The sequence below is a fragment of the Brassica napus genome, chromosome A3 (genome assembly GCF_020379485.1).
Source record: "Brassica napus cultivar Da-Ae chromosome A3, Da-Ae, whole genome shotgun sequence".
NCBI classification, from domain to species: domain Eukaryota; kingdom Viridiplantae; phylum Streptophyta; class Magnoliopsida; order Brassicales; family Brassicaceae; genus Brassica; species Brassica napus.
Window position 1 is genome coordinate 5,558,213 of NC_063436.1, and position 24,898 is coordinate 5,583,110.

The 24,898-nt window shown below is 38.5% G+C and overlaps 4 protein-coding genes, 1 non-coding gene and 2 pseudogenes across 6 annotated transcripts; 2 read left to right on the forward strand and 5 right to left on the reverse strand.

Moving 5' to 3' along the window:
- Positions 1 to 2: 2 nt before the first annotated feature.
- TRNAI-AAU lies at positions 3 to 76 on the reverse strand. The gene has a single exon. It is a non-coding gene; the product is annotated as a tRNA-Ile (tRNA).
- Positions 77 to 160: 84 nt separating this feature from the next.
- On the forward strand, positions 161 to 4,639 carry LOC106406603 (glucosidase 2 subunit beta). Of its 2 annotated transcripts, none has more exons than XM_013847292.3 (16): positions 161 to 376; positions 493 to 609; positions 817 to 912; positions 1,019 to 1,258; positions 1,627 to 1,883; positions 2,173 to 2,241; positions 2,341 to 2,448; positions 2,545 to 2,878; positions 2,946 to 3,050; positions 3,144 to 3,245; positions 3,332 to 3,389; positions 3,492 to 3,560; positions 3,709 to 3,796; positions 3,953 to 4,014; positions 4,124 to 4,175; positions 4,292 to 4,639. In XM_013847292.3, the coding sequence occupies exons 1-16, from the start codon at positions 247 to 249 to the stop codon at positions 4,355 to 4,357; spliced, it is 1,953 nt and encodes a 650-aa protein (XP_013702746.2). In that variant the 5' UTR covers positions 161 to 246; the 3' UTR covers positions 4,358 to 4,639. The 2 variants fall into 2 exon arrangements, with proteins under 2 accessions (XP_013702746.2, XP_013702747.2); XM_013847293.3 differs by having other exon boundaries at positions 2,341 to 2,436.
- A 1,489-nt stretch (positions 4,640 to 6,128) lies between these two features.
- On the forward strand, positions 6,129 to 9,131 carry LOC106405577 (probable pyruvate kinase, cytosolic isozyme). Its single transcript, XM_013846101.2, has 3 exons — positions 6,129 to 6,529; positions 7,508 to 7,969; positions 8,045 to 9,131. The coding sequence occupies exons 1-3, from the start codon at positions 6,308 to 6,310 to the stop codon at positions 8,855 to 8,857; spliced, it is 1,497 nt and encodes a 498-aa protein (XP_013701555.1). The 5' UTR covers positions 6,129 to 6,307; the 3' UTR covers positions 8,858 to 9,131.
- Positions 9,132 to 9,591: 460 nt separating this feature from the next.
- LOC106405579 (E3 ubiquitin-protein ligase SIRP1-like) lies at positions 9,592 to 11,495 on the reverse strand. Its single transcript, XM_013846109.3, has 2 exons — positions 11,166 to 11,495; positions 9,592 to 10,908 (listed from the first exon to the last, which is right to left on the reverse strand). Exon 2 carries the CDS (start codon positions 10,893 to 10,895, stop codon positions 9,759 to 9,761), a length of 1,137 nt encoding a protein of 378 aa, XP_013701563.2. The 5' UTR covers positions 10,896 to 10,908; positions 11,166 to 11,495; the 3' UTR covers positions 9,592 to 9,758.
- Positions 11,496 to 11,591: 96 nt separating this feature from the next.
- Positions 11,592 to 14,450, reverse strand: LOC106403861 (probable FBD-associated F-box protein At1g32375). The gene is made up of 3 exons (XM_013844642.3): positions 13,130 to 14,450; positions 12,909 to 13,043; positions 11,592 to 12,813 (listed from the first exon to the last, which is right to left on the reverse strand). Exons 1-3 carry the CDS (start codon positions 13,976 to 13,978, stop codon positions 12,517 to 12,519), a joined length of 1,281 nt encoding a protein of 426 aa, XP_013700096.2. The 5' UTR covers positions 13,979 to 14,450; the 3' UTR covers positions 11,592 to 12,516.
- A 920-nt stretch (positions 14,451 to 15,370) lies between these two features.
- On the reverse strand, positions 15,371 to 17,466 carry LOC111214562 (annotated as a pseudogene).
- A 6,272-nt stretch (positions 17,467 to 23,738) lies between these two features.
- Positions 23,739 to 24,880, reverse strand: LOC125600356 (annotated as a pseudogene).
- Positions 24,881 to 24,898: the final 18 nt, after the last annotated feature.

Below are 24,898 nucleotides of genomic sequence, written 5' to 3' on the forward strand. Positions count from 1 at the left end.
AATGGCCCATGCAGGTTTCGAACCTGCGACCTTCGCGTTATTAGCACGACGCTCTAACCAACTGAGCTAATGGGCCAATTTGCTAGTTTAGCTAACTCTGTTCATAGAAAACCCAGTTTCCATACTAAAACAAGTAAGTATGGCTGAAACTGCGTCGTTTTGACAAATCTGTCTTAACTTATTTTTCTCTCGTGGTCGTGACCAAATCTGCCCTCCGCTCTTTCACCGGTTTCGATCACGACGAAGATGAGAGTAGTAGTGCTACCTTCCTCTCTCTCCGTCTCTTTGCAACTATGCACTCTTCTCCTCCTTGCTTCTGCGATTAGATCGAGCTCTTCTCCATTGAACGATCCGTTTCTCGGCATTTCTCCTCAAGGTTTGTTTACTCTTTGCTTCTCGAAGATTCCGATTCGTTCTACTCGAGATATCTTCGCCATTATCACTCCGATTAGATCTCCCATTTTCACCTTTCTCCCGATTGGTTTCGTGTAGATGAGAAGTTTTACAAATCATCTTCTGAGATTAAGTGTAAGGACGGATCAAAGAGATTCACGAAAGCTCAACTTAATGACGATTTCTGCGATTGTGCAGACGGAACCGACGAGCCAGGTTCTGCTTGCTGTCCTTAAGTCACGTTACGTTGGTTTTCTATTGGAGAGTTCTTTCTCTGTGGAACAAAACTGTGTTCAGACAATTAAGCATTTTGATTTCTGTTGTGTCAGACTGTTAAAGTTCTACTCTTTTTTTTTTGTTTTTGCTAAATTTAAAGTTCTACTCTTTTGTTGATTTGTTTGTTACATCTTAAACCTCATCCAGGTACATCAGCTTGTCCGAATGGAAAGTTCTATTGTCGGAACGCAGGCCATTCTCCATTAATTTTGTTTTCTTCCAGAGTCAATGATGGTATCTGTGGTACGTTACTCAATCTATACAGCTCGTTACATTTCAGATGTTATGCGAATGAAGAAACTGTTGAGGGAATTTAATGGTTTTTGTTTTTTGTTTTTGATGAGAGAAGATTGTTGTGATGGAAGTGATGAGTATGGTGGTAATGTGACTTGCCCGAATACATGCTGGGAGGCTGGAAAAGCTGCTCGAGAGAGCCTGAAGAAAAAAATCGAAACTTATAAGCAGGGGCTTGTGGTAAGGAGGAAGGAAATCGAACAGGCGAAAGTGGGTCTGGAGAAAGATGCAGCGGAGTTGAAGAAGCTGAAAAGCGAGGAGAAGATTTTGAAAGGCCTTGTTCAACAGCTTAAAGGTTTGCTCTTCTCTCTCTCTTTTGATGCATAGATTAATCTTTCTGTTTAGTGATTTTGCAATTGGTAGGATCAATCAGTGTATTTGAATGTGAGAGTAGAACCTTTGATAAAATTATAGTTAAATGCCTGATATGCCTCTGGAACGGTTCTTAAGATTTTCACTAACCACCAAATAGGCAGGAAAAAAGTAAGAGAATATATGACTTGTAGTTGACGTAGTAGTATCTGATAGGATCATCAACTTCTGTTTTATTCATTACACTGGCTATATTATGTCTGCTGATGATAAAGACGGAGTTGTGCCTTTAATATTATTTGTCTTGTCGATAAAAAGCTTGACCTTTCCCTTGGATCACTTCGTCTGTAGAACGTAAAGAAGAAATTGAGAAGGTAGAGGAGAAGGAGCGTCTACAGAAAGAAAAGGAGGAGAAGGAAAGGAAAGATGCTGAGTTAGCTGCCCAGCCAGCAAAGGAGAACAGTGAGGAGAAGACAGATGGCAATGAAAAAGTTGAAGGAAGCACCGCTGGAGAAGAGATGCCGGGAGCTTCACATGACGATGATTATCCCGATGAAGACACATATCATGATGAGATTGGTAATTACAAGGATTCTCCTACAGACGAGGTTAGTTCTTCTCTTGCAAACTGAAAGAGATTTGCACGCTTTTGATCTTTGTATTGTTTAGTTTGTTTCTCAACAAGTCAAACCACGAAAGAAAAACTTCTCTGGCCCCCTTTGGATCCCCTTCTCATTCGTGAGGTCATGAATTAAGATATGGAAGTTTCGTCAGATGCTTGAAAACTATCTTTTATCGATTTTTATATTATATTATATTTGATTTCTTTTATTTTGCTTTACGGTCACAATTGTTTCCTGTCTTTCAAGCGGGTACTGAATTGGACTTTGATTTCAGGAGCCAGCAGCTGAAGCTGAACCAACAAGTATACTGGAAGAGGCTACTCACACTAATCCAGCAGACGAGGTTTGAAAAACTATTTCATCCATATACTCTTTCCAGAAGTGGAGCAATTTGTTACCTGTTGTAAGTTAGATGATGAGATAAAGCTTGTCTTCAATGCAGCATGTTGTGGACACGAAAAAGGAATCTCCCTCATCGGAGGATCCTCTCACAGATGGATCTCAAAATGATGGTAGTACCAAAAAGGAGTCAGACGAGGTGAAGAAAGTGGTATTTTGCTTTAATTTTAGCCAAGCGCTTACAAAAGATTGTAATAAATCTGAGTATAAGTTCTCTGAACTTCAAGTTTCCTGCATTCATGTATAGGATGATCTTGTTTCCGAGAAGAAGGAAGAGTTGTCAAAGGAGGAGTTGGGGCGTCTCGTTGCGTCTCGCTGGACAGGAGAGAAATCTGATAAGCCAGCTGCTGAGGCAGATGATACCCCCAAAGCTGATGATCAGGAAAACCATGAGCATACGCCCATCACTCCACATGAAGTAGATGAAGACGATGGGTTTGTTTCAGATGCTGACGAAGATACGGCAGACGAAGGAAAATACAGCGACCATGAACCCGAAGATGACTCATATGAAGAGGAGCATCGGCATGATTCTACTACTTCCTACAAATCTGATGCAGAGGATGATCTCGATCTATCAGGTTTGCACTGTTACCAAAGATGTTTTTGTATTATCTAAAGATGCTAATCATCTATCATTGTGTGTAGAGACAACAACCTCAAATCCTACTTGGTTGGAGAAGATACAAAAGACCGTCAAGAGCATTTTACAGGCTGTGAATCTGATCCAAACCACACCAGTTGACAAATCGGGTATAAACTAATAGTCTAGCACTTCCACTAACAGTTAAAAGCAAGACTCAGATTCTTCAGTGATTCATCTGTTGCGTTGTGGTATATGTGCAGAGGCTGATCGGGTACGCAAGGAATACGATGAGTCGAGCTCAAAACTGAACAAAATACAGTCAAGGGTGTCGAGCTTAGAGAAGAAGCTAAAGCAAGACTTTGGTCTGTATGATAAAAAGCATCATAAGCCTCTTTACTTGCGTTTGGCTTTCTTTGAGGTAGTCCTTGATATGTTATTGTTTGTACAGGACCGGAGAAAGAGTTCTATTCGTTCCACGCTCGGTGTTTTGAGAGTAAACAGGGCAAGTAAGGAAAATCTTAGCAATTTATTGTCCTCTTCCTTTCTTTATTAGCATTTTAAGGGATTACAATTAAGTTTATCTTATACATTGCTTACCTAATGTTTAGGTATACTTACAAAGTCTGCGGATATAAAGAAGCAACACAAGAGGAAGGCTATTCGAAAACTCGGTTAGGGTAAGTGTCGCTGCCATTTTATCCTTTTCTGCTAACATAACGAGGAATTAGTTTGAAGTTGAGAATCAGATATCAGTAACTATATATCTATCAATCTATGTGTTTGTATTTAACCATTTACGCTCTCTTCTTTCTTGTAATGTAATAGGGAATGGGAGAAGTTTGAGAACTCGTACCAGTTCATGACATATACAAACGGAGATAAGTGCTGGAACGGTCCAGATAGAAGCCTGAAGGTAAATGTTTGGATATAGATAGCTACATCCAAGAAATTGTTTAAATATAGTTAGCTCCAGTTAAAATACATCATACTATCTGAGAACTGAATGTTGGACTTGCAAAGATCACAGAGACGTGGATTGTAAAAGGCTTGATTAATTCTTGACATGCAGATTAAGCTAAGATGTGGGTTAAAGAATGAGCTTATGGATGTGGATGAACCAAGCCGTTGCGAGTAAGTTCTTGTCTTGGTCTTTCTTTACCTGTCACTGGTCAATGGTCATCGCTTTTTTAATCTCTGGTTTGTAATTTTTGTAACCTTATTTATTTCTCTCTTGTTGCAGATATGCAGCAGTTTTATCTACTCCAGCTCGGTGTTTGGAAGATAAACTTAAAGTAAGCTGATGTGTTCATCTCAAATCTCAAAACCATACCTTACCCGATCTTTGATCTTATTACTTATTTTACACGTTAACACTACATAAACCCCGTGTTTGGCCCTTTTTATATAGGAACTAGAACAAAAGCTGGAGAAGATGATGAGCCAAGACCAATCTCACAGTCACGACGAACTCTGATGATGTTCACCTTAAATAATCCTTATCCGATGCCGCACCGGTTAGGTTTGTGTGAGTTAGACTAGTAATCCTGCTCAATCTCAAAAGTCAAAGAGGACAACAGAAAGATAACTATGAACAGAGACGCTATTTTGGTCAGAAGAGAATGAATGATAGGTTTAAGTTTGCCTCATTGAACAATGGAGAAGGTTCTATTTATCAAAGAGTATCTTATTAGACAATATGTTCAACTTTTGGTTAAGCTCAAAGAACAATTCTTATATATTTAAAAACATTATGAAAGATAGGTAACTCTTTCTATATTGCCTAACATTTCGAAGTTCACTTTGTTATTAAACAAGTCGTAGGTTTTGTTCGGTTTTGTATGCCATCTTTTAAAAAGAAATAATCAGAAACTTTTAAGATCCCATTTCAGAAGAGACGAAAAACTCTGAACATAGTTTCATTAACGGAAACAAATTATTGCATTTAACTCTATTCAAAACCAGTATCAAATACTCCCTCTTTTTCGCCGAAAGTGTCACCTATCTTATTAAAACAGAAACATTGTGACTTTTTCTAGGTGGATTTTAAGTTGGATTTACTATTAGATATGATATATTTTCTGATTTTTTTAGTTAACAATTAATATTAGTGAATTATTTCCTTATTCTATTTTGATAACTTAATACCTTATATGCATTTATTTATCAGTTGGCCCATATGCCTGATATTAAAAAAAAAAATCTTGCCCAATCGATTTCATAAACAACGTGCAATAATATTTAATTTTGAGATTTCATAACCACTATCCAATAAGTCTATGAGATAATCACCATGCAGTATATTACTCTGTAACCAATTAATTATATATATAGCCATACTATATGATATATTCAAAATGGATTCAAGTCAAACTTCTTAACCCATTACCCTTTAACCAATCTAAATTAGATTACATATCATATTAACGGGTTTACCGGCTCGAGGGTATAAGTTAGATTTAAAAGTGTTGATTTAAATGTTAATTATTTAATAGAATTTTTTTTTATAAATTAAAAAAATATTTGTAACATTGTTCATAGAATTTTGAATAAAATATTTCGCGCTTCCGAAGCGCGGGTCATGATCTAGTTGATGTTAAAATGATATTCCATTTCACAAAGATAAGATTTTTAGTGTTTTTACATATTAAAAAAATATATTAAATCACTATAATGTATCGTTTTATGTAATTTTCAATAGTTTTTAACTAATAGTAATTCAATAAAATCAATTAATTTTTTCGAAGATCATAATTTTTTTATAAAAAAAGAAAAAAAAATTCTTTGTGAAATAATTTTTTTAAAACATTTAACTTATTAAAACTGAAGGAATACTTAAAAAATCAGAGGGAATATAAATTTTTAAAATTATTATTTTACTAAAATAATAGCTTTGCGATTTTAAATTATAGAAATCATAGTTGCATATATATATATATATATATATATATATATATTTTTTAAAGATCACACATCTTAAAATTGTTCGGATAAAACGGTGCAAATTAGTTCGAAAAAAGAACCGTGCAAATTAGTTACTACAATTTGACAAAATATTTTTGACTAGGAAAAAATCAATCCGAGATATTTATGTTTCGAAAACCATGGCCCAACAATGGTTCGAGAAGACAGAAAGAAAAAGGTAAACGAGACAAATATTAAACAACGTGCGTGACTAAACCGGTGGTAATCAATGAATTGTTGACCCAATCTAAACCAGCGACCTTCGATTTCCCATTTTCCAAGTCAAAAAGGGAGAGACTCAACACAAGACTTTGCTCACAATCCCCGGAATCTCTCTATACTTTCCCTAGTCCCCAAGGCCCAAGCCAGATCTCTCTCTCTCTCTCTATAAATCTCTCTCGGTCTCTACTACCATCTCTGATCCAACCTATTTCCCCATTGAACTCGCTGTTTTCTTCCAAAGATGGCGATGATAGAGCAAAGGCCGAAGACGAAGATCGTGTGTACCGTTGGTCCCGCTTCCAGATCCGTTGAGATGGTCGAGAAGCTTCTCAGGGCTGGCATGAACGTCGCTAGGTTTAACTTCTCTCACGGATCTCATGAGTACCACCAGGAGACTCTCGATAATCTCCGTCAAGCTATGCTCAACACTGGTATCCTCTGCGCCGTCATGCTCGATACCAAGGTTAGTTATGATCTCTGATCTGGATTCATTCGACTGTGATCTGACTTTATTAGGGTTTGTGAGATTTTTCTGCAGCTTTCGTTTGGTTTCTGATTGGTTTATTCCAGTTTTCGATCTGCAACAGTGACGCGTGTATGTTTATTGTTATTGTGCCATTTTTGTAATCATCTTATGCCTGGTACATGTGTTACTGTTTTGTCTCTTTATGCCATTTCCTGTAGATTAAAAAAAAAAACTATTAGTATTGGTTTATTCTGAGAATTAGTAAATTTATTCTGAATTATAAATCTAGATCTATGAGACTCTTTTTTTTTTGTAGTAGCTTAAATGTCCCCAGTTACAACTTGAATTACAACAAATCAATTGAGAAAAGTTGAAGCTTGTTATAGAGGATGATGTTCCCCACTTAGATCTCTTAAATTAGAATATCATCAACTCGTGAGACCCTGATTTTTGTAGTGATGAATATGTTATTACAAACATTTTTCTTTTGACTAACATGTTATAACAAATTTGTTAGATGTTAGATTATGTTCGTGTATTGTTCTCTCTCGTCTGTGTAGAACTTTATAACCAAAGTTCAACTCACGTTGGTGTTTAATTATTTTTTTTTCTGCTTGACATGGTTCTTGTTTATTATAAATGTCACACCTGCTTTCTGTATGTTTAGATTAAGGCATACATGTCCACAATTAAAGAGACCTGTGATTGCTGAGTTAGAAAAAGCTAGCTTTGGTAGACATGTTCTTGAATTGTTCTCTTGTCTCTGACTATGGTTTCTTGGCCAGAAACTATAGTTAGTGTGTGAAGTAGAAGTTATACCCAAATTTCACTTGATGCTTTAACTTATTTTGTTGTTTCTGTTGAACATTTCTCCTGTTAACTTCTTTCTTGTACATGTAAATGTATAAACTGAGGCAGATCTATTTTGGTTGTCTGATCAAACTAACGGGACTGTTCTTTATTTTTCTCATAAAGGGTCCAGAGATCCGAACCGGATTCTTGAAAGATGGGAAACCAATCCAGTTGAAACAAGGCCAAGAGATCACCATCTCCACTGACTACGACTTGCAGGGAGACGAGGAAACAATCTGCATGAGCTACAAGAAGTTGGCTGAGGATGTGAACCCAGGGATGGTTATCCTCTGTGCTGACGGTACAATCTCGTTACTGGTCCTCTCCTGTGACACAGAGAACGGCACAGTCCGTTGCCGCTGCGAGAACTCTGCCATGCTTGGTGAGAGGAAGAACGTTAATCTCCCAGGTGTTGTTGTGGACCTCCCAACTCTAACTGAGAAAGACAAAGAAGACATCATGAAGTGGGGAGTCCCGAATCAGATCGATATGATCGCTTTGTCTTTTGTCAGAAAAGGTTCGGACTTGGTTCAGGTCAGGAAACTGTTAGGAGATCATGCCAAGAACATTCTTCTCATGTCAAAGGTATGTTGCTCTCTTTAAGGTTTCAGAAACTACATGAACTCCTGTTTTGATTGTGATTGGTTTTGTCTGTGCTAGGTTGAGAACCAAGAAGGTGTGGCGAACTTCGATGACATTCTTGTCAACTCCGACGCGTTTATGATTGCAAGAGGAGATCTCGGCATGGAGATCCCAATCGAGAAGATCTTCCTAGCTCAGAAAGTGATGATCTACAAATGCAACATCCAGGGAAAACCAGTGGTCACAGCGACTCAGATGCTCGAGTCCATGATCAAATCCCCTCGACCCACAAGAGCTGAAGCCACTGACGTAGCAAACGCAGTCCTCGACGGCACCGACTGTGTCATGCTCAGCGGAGAAACCGCAGCTGGAGCTTACCCTGAGCTAGCTGTACGCACGATGGCCAAGATCTGCGTTGAAGCCGAGAGCACGCTTGACTACGGAGACGTCTTCAAGAGGATCATGCAGTACTCTCCGGTTCCAATGTCCCCGCTGGAGTCACTGGCCTCCTCTGCAGTCAGAACAGCTAACTCGGCTAGAGCCACGCTCATCATGGTCCTAACCAGGGGAGGAAGCACGGCGAGGCTTGTGGCTAAATACAGACCAGGGATGCCTATTTTGTCAGTCGTTGTTCCCGAGATGAAAACAGACTTCTTTGACTGGTCTTGCAGCGACGAATCGCCGGCGAGGCACAGTCTCATCTTCCGTGGGTTGATTCCGGTGCTGTACGCAGGGTCTGCTAGAGCCTCGCATGATGAGTCCACAGAAGAAGCTATTGAGTTTGCGACTCAGCATGGGAAAGAGAAGCAGCTGTGTAAGACTGGAGACTCTGTTGTTGCTCTGCTCCGAGTTGGTAATGCTTCTCTAATCAAGATCTTGACCGTCAAGTGATGATTGATGATTCACGATCTTTAAAAAGGAGTCCCGTTTTTGGCGTTTGGCGGTTGGGGGAAACGCAACTATAATCGGTTTTTGTTATGAATTTTTTTTATTCAAGATTGTGATTACATATCTTGAGATAGGAAACTCAAGTTCTCTTTCTTGCTAATTACAACTACTGTGGTGACCAGTGAATCCACTTACGGCTCTCTTTGTTTTGGATTATTGGTTGTATGGAACTAATCAATCATACACGTATCTATTATCATGATTTTCTTCTTTTTTATTTATTTGGTTATTAACCTTTTTTGTTGCTAAAAAGGTTATTATCTTTCTTTTATTATATAGGTCGGAGATAATGGGCATTTGTATATTTATTTCATGCTTTTGTGTTTTTGGAAAAAGACAGAGTATGAAGACAAAAAGAAAGAAGACAGCGCATGAATCAATCGCCCATACAAAATCATGCCGACAAAGATAACTTAATCATCACTATGTGGGAGTGGGCTTCAATATAATTTTCATGTAAACGAAGTCAAACAAAATAATAGAAACGCACTGTCATAATTTGATCATCTCTGTATATGAACGAGATTGAATCATTATCGCCCCATACAGAACCCATTCATGCCAATACTAAATCATTTTTCTTTCTTAAAATACTTTTACTAAAGTTCCATGGATCATCTCCGCACAGCACCAATGAAAGAAGATTGAAACGAAGAATAACATATAGTACCTCCAAGGATTTTTCAACAGTCTTTTGAGTAAATAAACAGCATTGTTATGTACATAAAATGCAGCGAAATGAAATACAGAGAAACAAAATGAAGAGCTAGAAAATGAGAAAATACAAGACAAGGCAACAAGAACAGAACCAACATTCTTAGTTTCTGGATGTTTAGTTATTTTATCAGCGAGAAGAACCATAAGATCTTGAGTAGACATTGTTCTCACCAGACTGAGCTGATCCAGATGATGAAGGAGAAGACGAAGAAGAAGAAGAAGAAGAAGAGAAGAAACCACTGAACGGCCATGGAATCGAAAACCTCCTCCCATTCCCACTCCTCACATCCTCCTCTCTTCCTCTCTCCACACTCCCCACATCCTCAACAACCTCCTCTCTGTTACTACTCTCAGGAACAGTTCTCGTTCCTCTCTCAGACACAACCTTACTCTCATCATCACCATCATCATTCCCAGAAGGAAGCTCAAACCGACAAACAGGACACGAGCTATGAATCTCAAGCCACGGAACAATACATTTCACATGAAACTTATGCTTACACGGCATCTCCTTAGCCTCCACGCCTCTCTCAAACTCATCCAAACAAACCGAACACTGCAACAACGGCTCCGTCACTTTAACCGTCGGCAAAGCTTCAACGGCTTCTTTACGAGCAGGCGGAGTCCCTTGCCTGTTGGGATCATTCTCAGCCAAATGCTGAAGCAAAAGATCCAAACCAGGTCCGATGAAGTAGTCTCCAAGCGAAGTCAACGCAGAATGAGTCTGCGTTTGATCTCTAACAACGAGGGACTGGTTATAAGGATTGATCATGATCACTCTCTCGTTATTATCAGAGCTTTCGTACTCTGAAGCAATCCCTGCACGTATCCCTTGAAGGAGCTGCAGTATATTCCCTGAGCTTCTTCGTCTTCTCCTTAACAGAGATTCAAACTCTCTGTCCAAATCAATCTCTCCACCGTGACGCCTAGCTCTATGATGATGATGATCAACATTGTTGGATTCGTCTTCGTTGTCTTCTTCTTCTTCAACAAACTCTGCTCTTCTGAACCTTCTCCGTCTACGAGGACTGCTCATCATACCAAGCAAGATTGGTGCCCATAGAGTCATCGCACGGTCTGTTGTTCCAAACTCTGTTTCAGGGTCTTGAACGTCTCTTAAGCCTCCGTTACCGTTACCGTTACCGTTCATTTCTTCAACGAAACCGCTTTGGCAAAAGGGGCATTTGATCTCGGATTCGATTGTTGGGTTCACCATCTGTGAACACATGTGACACCAGTACCTAGCCGCCATTGTTTCCTCCATGTCTCTCCTCCTCCTGCAAATAAGAAGAAAAATCATGTCTTCGATACAGATCTAAAACCCAAGAGGATCGTGAAAAGTTTCGAACTTTACAATAATATCCATCTTAAAGGAGTAAACTTTGTTATCAATATCCAAGATTTAATGATTTTAACAAATCAAATACGAGATTCAGACAAAAGTCAAGCTTCTTACACAAAGTTCTTGTCTTTTTTTTTTTTCCTCCTGTCTTAAAAACATGAAAACAAAACCCAGAACAAGAAAAGATCATACCTTTTAAATGTCTTCTGCCTCTTTTCTGAAGACCCAAGAAAATTCAAATCTTGTTCTTCCTTTGTTATGTGACTCTTCTGGAGAAATTAAACCCCCAAAAAAGCTCAGATTTTGTTGTTGTACCTCCTTGTTGGTCTGGCGAAGGGCTGGAGAAGAAACAAACAAACAAGAAAGAAAAGAGTGGATGGAAACGAAACAACCCAACCACGTCCTCTTCTAAACCCCCCAACTCCTTCCTTTGTTGTCTCCTCTTACTTTTCTTAATTACCATTTATTCTGTTATTAAATTAATAAATCTTGTTTTAAGACTTTTGTTAATTATAGTCTTTTTTCCCCTCACTAATTTTGAGATTTATTACTAATTTATCATCAGCTGTTTCAACGCTTGTGGTGGTCTCGGTCTAATTACGTTTCCATGCTATTTGTTTTGTCATATACGTGTGACTACTATATATATATGCTACTTGCAAGGGAATATAAAGTATCTATCTACAAATGTAAATATTCGTTTGATGTAGACTTCTCTGATTATTAAATTTTATAGTATTAAAAGAAATTTCAACTTTATAAACGCGTGAAGTGAAGTGTAGATAACTTATTTTTGACGGGATTGGACCGAGTCTATCCATTAGTTCCAATAATGTGTTCGCAAACTACCTTGCCACCTTGGTTTTCACAAACTAACCAAAAAAAAAATTCAAGAAATCCAGAACCTTTTCTTTGTGAAAGAAGAAATACAAAACTTTAGCTCGGTCTATGTATTGATCTAGTCTAGAATCAATCATTATATATATGGGTTTTGAACAAGATAAATCATTGAATCCTGATGTTTAATTAGTTCTGGTTATCATTTTTCTCATATATAATGCCATAGCTAAACTGTTGTTACAAAAAAAAAAAATGCCATAGCTGAACTTGGTGAGTGAACAAATTGCACAACAGTGATATTGCTCAGGCCAAACAATGATAATAAATGTCTAAACTATTAAAAATTGAAAATTTTAAATTTATGGAGATTTTATTTAACGCATGTACGCCAAAGAATCTAAATATATAATACGGTATGATACAACTTCATAGTATAAAATTTTGGCAAATACGCTTATTAATCTTACTTCAGCATTTGGCCTCTTGACCTAACTACTAGATTCATCTTATTTTTGAGAAAGAACAAAAATAAATTTTTTGTAAAAAAATCTAACAATTCATTTGCCGCAGAAGGTAACTCTGAACCAAACAGTTTCAAATTGAATGAGCTATAAATGTAGCAAATAAAAACATAACAAGTTGTACTTTATTTCTAAGATTCAGATCTGGAAGCTAACCCACACACTGACGCATACTCATAAATTCAGCGGAACTCAAGCTGACAGGCTGGCGAACGCCTCGACGACGAGAACAACTCCTTGATCACCTCAAGTTTCTTGTCAGTGTCATTGGTTTTACTGTGGAAATTAATGGTTGCCTTCTTTAAACACTTTGCGCTTCTAAAAACAAATGCTACTACTTCTTTCTCTTCTTCTGCTCCTTCGTATTTTACCCATTCGAAAGTTTCAATACTTGATAACAAACATTCAGGAACTGAACTCGGTTCATTCCATGCCGGGTTCCAGCATGGGCGCGGCTCCTTAGATCGAAGGAAATGACACTGATACAAAGTACAAATACAATGCACTAGATCATCAATCATACTTATAAACTACTGGATAATATAACCTTATTCAAATATACTTATATACATACCTGGTGAAGTTTGAGAGCTCGTAGACTAGGAGAATCTTTGAGCACACACATAAGTACATTCACCCATTCTGTCTCACATGTGCATATCTTCAAATGCACAAGACTGGAGAAGACACTACCGGCAGGATACATATCCTGCATGCAACAAGAATGGCATTAAGTGCATGGTCAAATGTAATCTCAATAGTTTTGATCACAACACATATAAATTTATATATTACGTTTAAGGATGGTAGGCACAGATAAAGGCGCTTGAACGAAGCAATAGAACCCAACTTCTTCCATAACTTCCAAGTATTAAGGACAAGTTTTGCCTCCACAATCTTACTCATATTGCTCTCAAAGGTACAAAACCCACTAAAATGAAAAATGTCGAAATTTTCCAAAGAAGGAGCATCTATCACAAACCCATGAGCATCGTTTCCAAGTTTGTTTTCTAATGTTTTCAAGACTAAACTCTTTAAAGAAGGCACGATAACAGTGAAAATGGTAGCATTGTCAGCTTCACATTGTTCCACAACCAAGTTTTCAAGGACATGGCAGTTGGATAAAAGCTTCTTCACAAATTCACCACTTGGATACTTCATGGACTCAAGACTCAACGTTCTGAGGAATGGGAAAGAAATTGGTTGCTCAAGATCATCCACAAGAACTGCATTGCGTATATTCAAGGTCACAAGCATGCTACATCCCCCTCTATACAAGCTCCAAGGAAGTAAGACTGAATCAGTATCAGTATAAATCTTGATAGTCAGCTCACGCACACAACGTTTATCAGCAGATCTCATCCACGCTTGAATATCTTCACTACCACAAATACTACCAAGTTTGAAATGCAAAGCTTCTATAACTGGAGCCTCGTGCCTAAAGAAAGATCTGTCTACAAACAGAGAAAAGCTTCCGTACTTGGGGTTCTTATAGGTATCTTTGTATTTGATTCTTGGAACCATCATCCAAAGTAACTGCCATCGCTTTGACAAAAGCATAGTGTCCACAACATCTTTCATGGTAGGAAGCATTGCCAATATTTTCAGTAGAAGCTCATCGGGCAACTGACTTATCCTGTCCATAATTAAGAGCTAGCTTCCGGACAGAACCTATCGCCTGAAAAACATTCGAAAAGGAAACAATAAAAAACCCTAGCTAGGTGTAGAACAAATTTTTTTTTTTTTTTTTGAACACGGTGTAGAACAAACCAATATAAGAAAAGAGAAGCACATGAAATCTAAACAAGACGGGATTCTCAAATACCTAATTGTCATTCTGATTTTATTTCTCAATAATAAAATGAATATTTTCGGTTAAAATATGACTTTATTTATCATTTAGCCAAATTAAAACTAATCTTTGTGTTTGAATCATTATCATCTAATAATTAGTTATGTGTATATAATAATAAAAAAGATTGTGTTACATGTGTAAAGACGATAATGATGCACATTTGAAGCAGCAAGAAGAGAACTTGGGATTAATAATGTGTTTACAAACTAACAAGAAAATCAAGACTTTAACTCGGTCTATGCATTAATATAGAATCAATCACTATATATATGAGTTTTAAACAAGATGAATCATTGAATCCTGATGCTAAACATGGTGAGTGAATATACCAACTTTAGTGAGTTGAACTGATTGCGATATATTGTTCAGGCCAAACAAATTTAGAAGCACTAAGAAAGAACAAAGGTTAAACAAAAAATGTTTAATAGAAATAGCAAATTTTGAATGTAAATTGATTCCCAAGCGCAAGGGTTGATTACTTTTTTGTTAATTCTACAAATAATTTTTAATTATTTTAATTAGAAAGAGAAGAAGTTATGTTTAAATTTTCTTTGGAATTTTACATAGAAATGTAGCTGATATATTTCCTTGAAACCAATTTAAAAAAAAATCAAATAGGCTATTACAAATTGGTATTTATAATTCATAAAGATAATAAATATCTATACTATTCAAAATTGATAATTATGGTGATTTGATTTAACAGATGTACAAGAGAGAATCCAAATATATAATATGGAATAGTACAACTTCATCTGGTATAACATAAGTATATATATATACTATTTTCGTATCACTTTTAAGTGGTGTTTACTGATTTTTATTTTGTTTCATAATAAATGGTGTCCTCACCATTCAAAATAAAATTTAATGTAATTTAAAATTTGTGGCCAATTATAAAATATTATATATTTTTATTGGTCGAATTAGTTTTATTTAATGTTACTTTTATGTAACCAGGATAAATTACATAAAATTTATATATTTTTTAATATTTGTGTAAAAACCTTTAAAATCATTTGAAATGATAAAGGGAGAGAGAGTATATGTTATGAACGAATATGCTAAAGATTGACCAAAGTTCTTAAATTTTATTTTTGTAAATATCATTAACCTATTATTTAGTTTATATTAAAAAAAATCAAAACTATGTTGAATGTAATGTGACACATAATTTTGGCAAAATATACTTGAAACATATGTAATTATCTTACTTCAAAATTTGACCTTTTGACCTAACGACTAGATGCATTCTCTTGGATTTTCTGTGAAAGAAAAAGAAGATTAAACATTTTGGGTATAAAGTCTTATCAATTAATTTGCCGCAGGAGATACCTGAATCAAACAGTTCAAATTGAAATGAGCTATAAATGTAGTAGAAAAAAAAACAAGTTGTACTTTCTTTCTTGTCTAAGATTCAGATCTAGAAACTACCCAAAAGATGTTACTTGATTCTCACTCATAACTTTAGCGTAACTCAAGCAGTCAAGCTGACAGGCTGGTGAAAGCCTTGTTGAGAACAACTCCTTGATCACCTCAAGTTTCTTGTCAATGTCATTTGTTTTACTGTAGATATTAATAGTTGCTTTCTTTAAACACTTTGCGCTTCTAAAAACAAATGCTACTGCTTCTTTCTCTTCTTGTGCTCCTTCATAATGTACCCATTCAAAAGTTTCAAGACTTGATAAAAAACATTCAGGAACTGAACTCGGTTCATTCCAGGAAGGGTTCCAGCATGGGCGTGGCTTTTCAGATCGAAGGAAATGACACTGATATAAACAGAATTGAAAAGTACGATGCACTAGATCAATTATACCGATAAACTACTGGATAGTAAACCTTATTCAAATATATGTACCTGTTGAAGCTTGAGAGAACGTAAATTAGGAGAATCCCTGAGAACACGCATAAGTAGATTCACCCATTCTGTTTCACATGTGCATATCTTGAAATGTACAAGACTGGTGAAGACACTACCGGCAGGATAAACATCCTGCATATACCAAGATTGCATTAACTGCATGATCAATAGTTTACAATAGTTTTGATTAAGTAAATGACATTCATGCAACAAAAAAACATTTATGTGTTTAATATCTTGATCATTGTATTTATATAATATTTAACTCCATTTATAAATCATAATAAACAATAGTTTTCATCACAAGATAACTCTATTATTCGTAATGGATTAGAGACCTCATTATTTTTTCTTTTTTTTTTGTGAACATACTAGAGACCTTATTCATTGTTTAGACTCAAAGAGAAAACCAAGAACAAAGAGGGCAGAAGGATGGAAACAACAGCATATATACTACCTTTGAGGATGGTACGCACAGAAAAAGACGCTTGAAGGAAGCAATAGAACCCAACTTCTTCCATAACTTCCAAGAATTAACGTCAACATTTGCATCCACAATCTTAGTCATAACATTCTCAAAGATACAAAATCCACTCGAATGAAAAATGTCCAAGTTTTCCAAAAGGAGCATCTATCACAAACCCTTGAGTATCGTTTCCAACTCTGTTATCTAGTGTCTTCATTACTAAACTCTTTAGAGAAGGGACGATAACAGTGAAAATGTTAACATTGTCAGCTTGACATTGCTCCACAACCAAGTCTTCAAGGACATGACAGTTGGATAAAAGATTCTTGACAAATTCTCCACTTGGATACTTCATGGATTTAAGACTCAACGTTTCGAGGGATGGGAAAGAAATTGGTGAAGTAAAATCATCCACGAGAACTGCATTACTTAGATTCAAGGTCACAAGCATTCTACATCCCCCACTATACAAACTCCAAGGAAGTAAGACTGAATCTTTATCAGTAAAAGTATCAACCTGAATAGTCAGCTCACGCACACAACGTTTATCAGCACATCTCATCCACGCGCGCTTGAATATCTTCACTACCACAAATACTACCAAGTTTGAAATGCAAAGCTTCTATAACTGAAGCTTCGTGCCTAAAGAAAGATCTGTCTACAAAAAGAGAAAAGCTTCCATACTTGGGGTTCTTATAGGTATCATTGTATTTGATTTTTGGAACCATCATCCAAAGAAACTGCCATCGTTTTGACAAAAGCATAGTGTCCACAACATCTTTCATGGTGGGAAGCATTGCCAATATTTTCAGTAGAAGCTCATCAGGCAACTGACTTATCTTGTCCATAATTAAGATCTAGCTTCCGAACAATACCGATCTCCTGAAAACCTTACAAAAACGAAACTAGATATCAGAATCTCAGCAACGACACACTGTGAATAATCAAAACCCTAGCTAGGTATAGAACAAACCAATATAAAAAAAGAGAAGCACAGTGATAGGGTGCGGAAGCCGTATTAGTCGATGATCTAGGGTTTGATCTCGACTTTAGTACTATGATGCACCGGGACGGATACGGGGACAGATACGGGTACGGAAGCGGGGACGGAAAACGGCAAAACTAAAAAATTAGGGGTACGGGTACGGCAAATATATATCAATAAAAATATATATATATATGTATATTTATATACTGAAAAATAAAAATATATCACTGTAAATCTTATCTAATAAACTAAAAAGATTAGAAAGTAGGTTATAAATTCAAAATCTAGTATAAACTTCTACTTTTTATGTTTTATTTGGAAGAAAAATAAGTGAATAAGCTTAAGAAGGGATAATAACAAAGCAAATATATTCTGAAAACTTCCATAATTAACTGTTCGGTCTCTAAAGTGTCCCCGTGCCGTCCCCGAAGTGTCCCCGTCCCGGAAACGTCTCCGGTACGGATACGTCAATCAATTTGACGTCCCCGTGCTTCATAGCTTTAGTAACTTGTTACCGAAGGCAACTTTGAAAACAATGGATAGTGCGCGAATACTCTTCGCAGTGCTCGTTAAAGCTCTTAGGGGGACGCGAATACTCTTCGCAGTGCTCGTTAAAGCTCTTAAAGAAACTTAATATCTTATTCAATCAATCGTGTCTCTAAAACAAAGACTAAGCCGCTATTTATAAGGCTGATAAAGTTAAAACCCTAAGCTATAAAGGAAAGTTTATAGTTATCTATTCCTAGTAATAAAAGGAAACTTAGAACACACGTAAAGCCCAAAAGAAGCAAAGCCATGTAATGGCGGTGAAAGAGAAGATGCGCTGCATCAGGTTCCCCCGGGGTGAGAAAGGTTCGTCCACGAATCTGGATCCTCATTATCGCCATGGTAAGGGGAGAGATGCTTGACGTTAAAGACGTTGGAGGTACGCAAATGAGCTGGAAGCTGGACCTTGTAAGCATTCGGGTTGATGCGTTCTAAAACTTCACAAGGACCTACTTTCTTTGATTTGAGTTTGTTGTAATCACGAAGGGGAAGCCGTTCCTTTGTTAAATAAACCCATACCATTTCTCCAGGTTCAAAAAGAACTTCCCTGCGCTTTTTGTCTGCTGCTGTTTTGTATTTGACCGCTGCAACCTCTAAATTTGCTTGAGCCTGCCGATGAATCTGCTGGAGATCCGCCACGAAGTCCACTGCCTCACCATGATGTCTTGTGCGATCGGGGAGTGTAGCAAGATCTAAGGGACCACGAGGCATGATGCCATAGACGACATGAAAAGGAGAGTAACCCAAGCTACGATTCAATGCATGGTTATGTGCAAATTCAGCTTGAGATAGCTTTGCATCCCATGTCTTGATATTATCCCCAACAAGGCAACGAAGAAGATTCCCGAGCGATCGGTTAGTGACCTCTGTTTGACCATCGGTCTGTGGGTGGTAAGCCGTACTCATGTCCAGGGAGGTGCCTAACATCTTCCACAAAGAACGCCAAAAATGACTAAGGAACCGTGTGTCGCGATCAGAGACTATTGATGTAGGTAACCCGTGAAGAAGATAAATTTCTCGAAAGAATAAGACGGCGACACTGACTGCATCTGTTGTTTTCTTGCAGGCTATGAAGTGGACCATTTTTGAAAAACGGTCAACAACAACGAAAATAGAATCATGACCACGCTGGGTACGTGGTAATCCCAAAACGAAGTCCATGCTGACGTCAGTCCATGGTTGAGTAGGGACAGGAAGCGGCAAATAAAGCCCTGCGTTGGAAGCTCGACCTTTGGCCTGTTGACAAACATGACATCTCTCGACAAAACGTTCAACGTCTCTTCGTAATGATGGCCAAAAATAGGACATGGAAACCAAGTGCAACGTGCGATCCATGCCTACATGCCCCTCTGTGTGAAGCTCCTTAATGATTTCTAGCCGCAGACTACTTTGCGGAATACATAAGCGGAGGTCTTTAAACAAGAAACCCTCATGAAGGACGTAGTCGCGTGAAATCCCATTGGATGCTTCAGAAAAAACTCGAGCAAAGAAAGGATCTTCAGGGTATAAGTCTGACAAGGAAGCAAACCCGAGAACCTTAGTATGCATGGTAGTAAGAAGCCCATGTCGGCGACTGAGGGCATCAGCGACACGATTTGATTTCCCGGACTGATGTTTAATAGAGAATGTAAACTGTTGGAGATAAGAAATCCATGAAGCGTGCCGAGACGACACTTTCGCCTGACTGTCTAGGTGGCGCAATGCATCATGATCCGTGAATAAGACGAATTCTCTGTGGACTAAGTAGTGGCGCCAATGCTTGATAGCTTGCACAATCGCATAGAACTCCACATCATAAGTACTGTATCGTCCACGAGCACCTGCTAACTTTTCACTATAGAAAGCCACAGGTCGTCCCTGCTGGCTTAATACGGCCCCAATGCCTAGTTTAGAAGCGTCACAGTGTAGTTCAAATGGCAAAGAGAAGTCTGGAAGGACAAGAATCGGGGCTGTTGTTAGCTTCTGTTTGATGAGAGCAAACGCCTCCGTCGCTTCCGTAGTCCACTCAAACTTTCCGTCTTTCATGCAGCTCGTAATTGGTGCCATGATAGTGCTGAAGTGATTGACGAAACGTCTGTAGAATGAAGCGAGGCCATGAAAACTTCGTACCTCAGAAACCGTTTTTGGAATAGGCCACGATTGTACTGCCTCAATTTTGGAGTGATCGACGGCTAAACCCTGATCGGAAACGACATATCCAAGAAAGAGAACTTTGTTCACGCCAAACTCACACTTCTGTTTTGCGGCGTAGAGTTGTTCTGTTCGCAGCACCGTAAGAACCTTGCGTAAGTGATCAGTATGCTCGGCCAATGAAGTACTAAAGATTAAAATATCGTCGAAGTATACGACCACGAATCGACCAATGAAGGGGCGGAGAGCTTGATTCATGATACGCATGAACGTACTAGGAGCATTAGATAACCCGAAAGGCATTACCAACCATTCAAAGAGGCCTTCTCGAGTTTTAAATGCTGTCTTCCACTCATCGCCAGGGCGAATACGTATCTGATGATACCCACTTTTCAGATCAATTTTGGAGAATATTTTCGCATTACCAATCTGATCCAAAAGGTCATCAAGCCGTGGAATCGGAAACCTATAGCGGATCGTGATTTTATTGATTGCACGACTATCCACACACATACGCCACGATCCATCTTTCTTAGGTATCAAAAGAGCTGGTACGGCGCATGGGCTAAGGCTTTCTTTGATGTGGCCCTTGCGTAAAAGCTCCTCGACCTGCCGCCGCAATTCTTCATGCTCTATAGGGCTCATTCGGTAGTGAGGTCGATTAGGTAAGGTCGCGCCGGGAACTAAATCAATTTGGTGTTGTATATCTCGAAGAGGTGGTAGTCCTTCGGGTAGTTCCGTAGGGAACACGTCGATGAATTCTTGTAACACCACGTCCAGAGATGAGGCGAATGTTGTTGTAGGGAGACGGTGTGTAGTTGACGGAACGAGGGCAAATGCAACACCTTCTGTTTGGAGTTCCGAGATAAACGTTTTATAGGAACACAAAAGCGACGTTGGTTTTGAGTTTGTCGTTGTCTGTGATTGGGTGTGTGGCGCTGCTGGAGGAGACGAGCTTGTTGGTGTCTCTCGGGCCGGGACGAGAACGATGTGACGATTGTCCCACGTAAAGCTATACGTGTTTTGAGCACCATCATGAATTATTTTACGGTCAAATTCCCAAGGACGACCTAACAGAAGATGACAAAAGTCTATCGGAGCAATGTCGCAATAGATGCGATCGTGGTAATGTTTGCCAACAGAAAAAGGAACGATCGCGCGCTGTGTAATGCGAATGCTTGCTTTGTTGTTAAGCCATCCCAGATCGTAAGGTGTGGGATGCTTGTCCCGAGTGAGGCCTAGCTTTTCTACGGCTTCCTCGGAGACGACATTACGACAGCTCCCTGAGTCGATGACAAAGCTACAAACACGGTCTTTGATGGTGCAAGTAGGTCGAAAAATATTAGTTCGAAGCCACTTATCGTCCTTAGTGACTGGTGCTAAACAAGCTCGACGAAGGACAAGTAGACGTCCACTATCCCCGGCGGTCAGGGTCACCGTGTTGTCTCCGTCTTCATCATTCTCCTCTTGCAAGTCATAGATATCTTGTTCGTCAATAGCCTCATCAATTATTAACCCTCGTCGTGTGGCATGGGGACATGCTGTTTGTCGATGTCCCTGTTCACCGCAGGAGTAACAACGCAACGCGTTAGGTCGGGAAGATCGCCTAAGTTGTTGATCGTCCGGTGCGGTAGGTTTAGCCGCAGAAACTGCCGCATCACCGATTGGACTGGCATCTTTGGTTGTGGTTGATGGAGTGTTACTGTTGGCAGAGTCTTGAGGACGCGATCTCGACGTCGAAGAGTTCCAGTTCGACGATTTCGACTGTTGCTCGAATGACGCTGCACGACGGTGAGCTTCTCCAACCGTCAACGGATCAAATTGTGCCATTGAACTTTGAAGTTGAGTTCGAAGACCTCCAATAAAACGCGAGACGAGTTGAACTTGGCTGTCATTGATCTCATTCCGGGTTAATAAGAGGGCGAATTCTTCAGCATACTCATCTACGCTTCGGTTTCCTTGACGCAAGTTCTGGAGCTTAGTATACATGGTTCTTTCGTAGTTGTGCGGAAGGAACGTTTGGCGAAGGTGTTTAGTGAGTTTGTCCCATGAATTGATTGGTGCTTTGCCCGTGCGTGATCGAGTTGTCTTGAGCTGTTTCCACCATGTTGCAGCATGGCCGCGAAAACGCGTGGCTACCAAGGGAACACGGCGATGGATGGGAACTTGTTTAAACTCTAGGATTTCTTCTACGGAAATCAGCCAATCGAGAAGTTCATCACCGCGGAGACCCCCATGAAATTCAGGTATATCTACTCGGAAGCTTCTTTCCCAGTGAGTGTCATGGTGGTTTTGTTGATGAATGTCTTCATAAAACAAACGTTGATGAACTTCATCCTCGTCATCGTCAAATTGGTCGTGACGCTGGATTCTTTGTTGGCGTTGTCCCTGAGGCTGATGGGGAAGGTTTTGTGGTTGTCGAAGGCGACCCGGTGGTGGTGGTGCTTGGTGTTGTGGTGGTGGCTGGTGTCGTTGTTGACCTGGTGGTTGAACTTGTACCTCGCGTTGGTTTTGCTGTGTAACCAGAGCTGTAATTGCGGTGGTCAAGGCGTCCAAGCGACCTGCCAAGGTTTCGCCTAGCTGTTGAATCGATGCTTGAGATGCCGCCTGGCTCTCAATGAAGAAGGTTCGTAAGTCAGTTAATTCTGAGGTAGCGCCATCCGGGTTTTGATCCCGATTGTCGCCAACTGTTTTCTTAGTCATGGAAACAAGAAAGTTCTTTCCCGAAACGTACTGATTCTGATACCAACTGATAGGGTGCGGAAGCCGTATTAGTCGATGATCTAGGGTTTGATCTCGACTTTAGTAACTTGTTACCGAAGGCAAATTTGAAAACAATGGATAGTGCGCGAATACTCTTCGCAGTGCTCGTTAAAGCTCTTAGGGGGACGCGAATACTCTTCGCAGTGCTCGTTAAAGCTCTTAAAGAAACTTAATATCTTATTCAATCAATCGTGTCTCTAAAACAAAGACTAAGCCGCTATTTATAAGGCTGATAAAGTTAAAACCCTAAGCTATAAAGGAAAGTTTATAGTTATCTATTCCTAGTAATAAAAGGAAACTTAGAACACACGTAAAGCCCAAAAGAAGCAAAGCCATGTAATGGCGGTGAAAGAGAAGATGCGCTGCATCACACAGGAAACCTAAACAATACGAGATTTCATATAAGAATCAAACTAGGTGTGGGCCATCATGTGGACTAATATACCCAATAAATTTTGATACTAATGTTAGTTTTTTTAATTTAATTTATTAGATACAATTTTAAATTAATATTATAAATTATCTTATTTGAATATCTATATTGACAATAGATGTATTGAATACTAATTTTTTGTTTCATTTTTATTTAAAAGTGTATATTTTGTATCAAAATCTTCTCTAATAATAATCAAACCATCATTAGACAATTTAAATTTGAAATCTAGCACTTTTTTAAGTCATAGATTAAAAAGAATCTAGTGGTACTGATAGGATTAGAAACAGTTACAATTCATAAAATATAGATAAAATAACAATAGTCAGTAAATATATTATACAATAATGGATCGTATAAACACAATTTATTTGCCGCAGAAGATAACTGAACCAAACAGTTTCAAACTGAATGAGCTATAAATGTAGCAAATAATAACATAACAAGTTGTACTTTCTTGTCTAAAAAGTCAGATCTGCAAACTAACCAACAAGATGTTACTTGATTCTCACTACTAACTTTAGCGTAACTCAAGCACACAGGCTGGTGAACCCCTCGATGAGGAGAACAACTCCTTGATCACCTCAAGTTTCTTGTCAGTGTCATTGGTTTTACTGTTGATATTAATAGTTGCTTTCTTTAAACACTTTGAGGATAGCACGCACAGATAAAGGCGCTTGAACGAAGCAATAGAACCCAACTTCTTCCATAACTTCCAATTAACAACGACAAGATTTGCATCCACAACCTTAGTCATATCATTCTCAAAGATACAAAACCCACTCGAATGAAGGATGTTGAATTTTTCCAAAGGAGCATCTATAACAAATCCTTGAGCATCATTTCGAACTCTGGTATTTAATGTCTTCATGACTAAACTCTTTAGACAAGGCACAATAACAGTAAGAATGTTAACACTGTCAACGTGACATTGCTCCACAACCAAGTTTTCAAGGACATGACAGTTGGATAAAAGCTTCTTGACAAATTCACCACTTGGGTACTTCATGGATTTAAGACAACGTTTTGAGGGATGGGAAAGAAACTAGAGATGCAAAATCATCCACAAGAACCGCATTAGTTAGTTTCAAGGTCACAAGCATCCTAGACCCCCCACTAAACAAGCTCCAAGGAAGTGAGACTGGCTTTTTGAAAGTAAGAGTATCGATCTGGATAATCAGCTCACGCGCACAACGTTTATCAGCAGATCTCATCCACGCTTGAATGTTCCCGCAACCAGAGATATGATCAATTTTAAAAAGTAAAGTTTCTATAATGGGAGCCTCGTGCTTAGAAAAAGATTTGTCAACAAACAATGAAAAGCTTCCATACTTGTGCTTACTATAGCTATCAAGCGTATCATTGTATTTGATTGTTGGAACCATCATCCAAAGAAACTGCCATCGTTTTGACAAAAGCATAGTGTCCACAACATCTTTCATACTAGGAAGTAAGGCCAATATTTCAGTAGAAGCTCATCTGGCAACTGACTTATCCTGTCCATAATTAAAAGCTAGCTTCC